The sequence below is a fragment of the Eimeria mitis genome, genomic scaffold (genome assembly GCF_000499745.2).
Source record: "Eimeria mitis Houghton genomic scaffold, Emh_scaff543, whole genome shotgun sequence".
Taxonomy (NCBI): Eukaryota; Apicomplexa; class Conoidasida; order Eucoccidiorida; family Eimeriidae; genus Eimeria; species Eimeria mitis.
The window spans coordinates 12465-12714 of record NW_013573703.1 but is presented as its reverse complement, the minus strand read 5'-3'; the positions used below and the strand labels follow the sequence as shown (position 1 = coordinate 12714).

Here is a 250-nt window from a genome sequence, read left to right as displayed (position 1 = left end):
TGCTGCTGTTGCTGCTGCTGTTGCTGCTGCTGTTGCTGCTGCTGTTGCTGCTGCTGTTGCTGCTGCTGTTCCTGCTGCTATTTCTACTGCTGCTCTACTGCTTTTCGTGCTGCTGCTGCTGCTATTTGCTGCAGCAGCAGCAGCAGCTGCTGCTGCTGCTGCTGCTGTGCCCACATATTGCATTTGCTGCTGCTGTTCCTGCTGCTGTTCGCACCACCAGCAGCAGCAGCAACAGCTGCAGCACCAGCAC

The 250-nt window shown here is 57.2% G+C and overlaps 1 protein-coding gene across 1 annotated transcript in view; it reads left to right on the top strand.

Annotated features, from left to right (window-relative positions):
* Nucleotides 1-250, top strand: part of EMH_0015730 (uncharacterized protein) — a gene marked incomplete at both ends in the record, with an annotated part of 4754 nt that overhangs the window by 3856 nt on the left and 648 nt on the right. Inside the window, one exon of the mRNA XM_013500462.1 lies at nucleotides 135-250. Within this exon, the coding sequence (XP_013355916.1) occupies nucleotides 135-250 (116 nt within the window). The remainder of the gene's footprint in view (nucleotides 1-134) is intronic.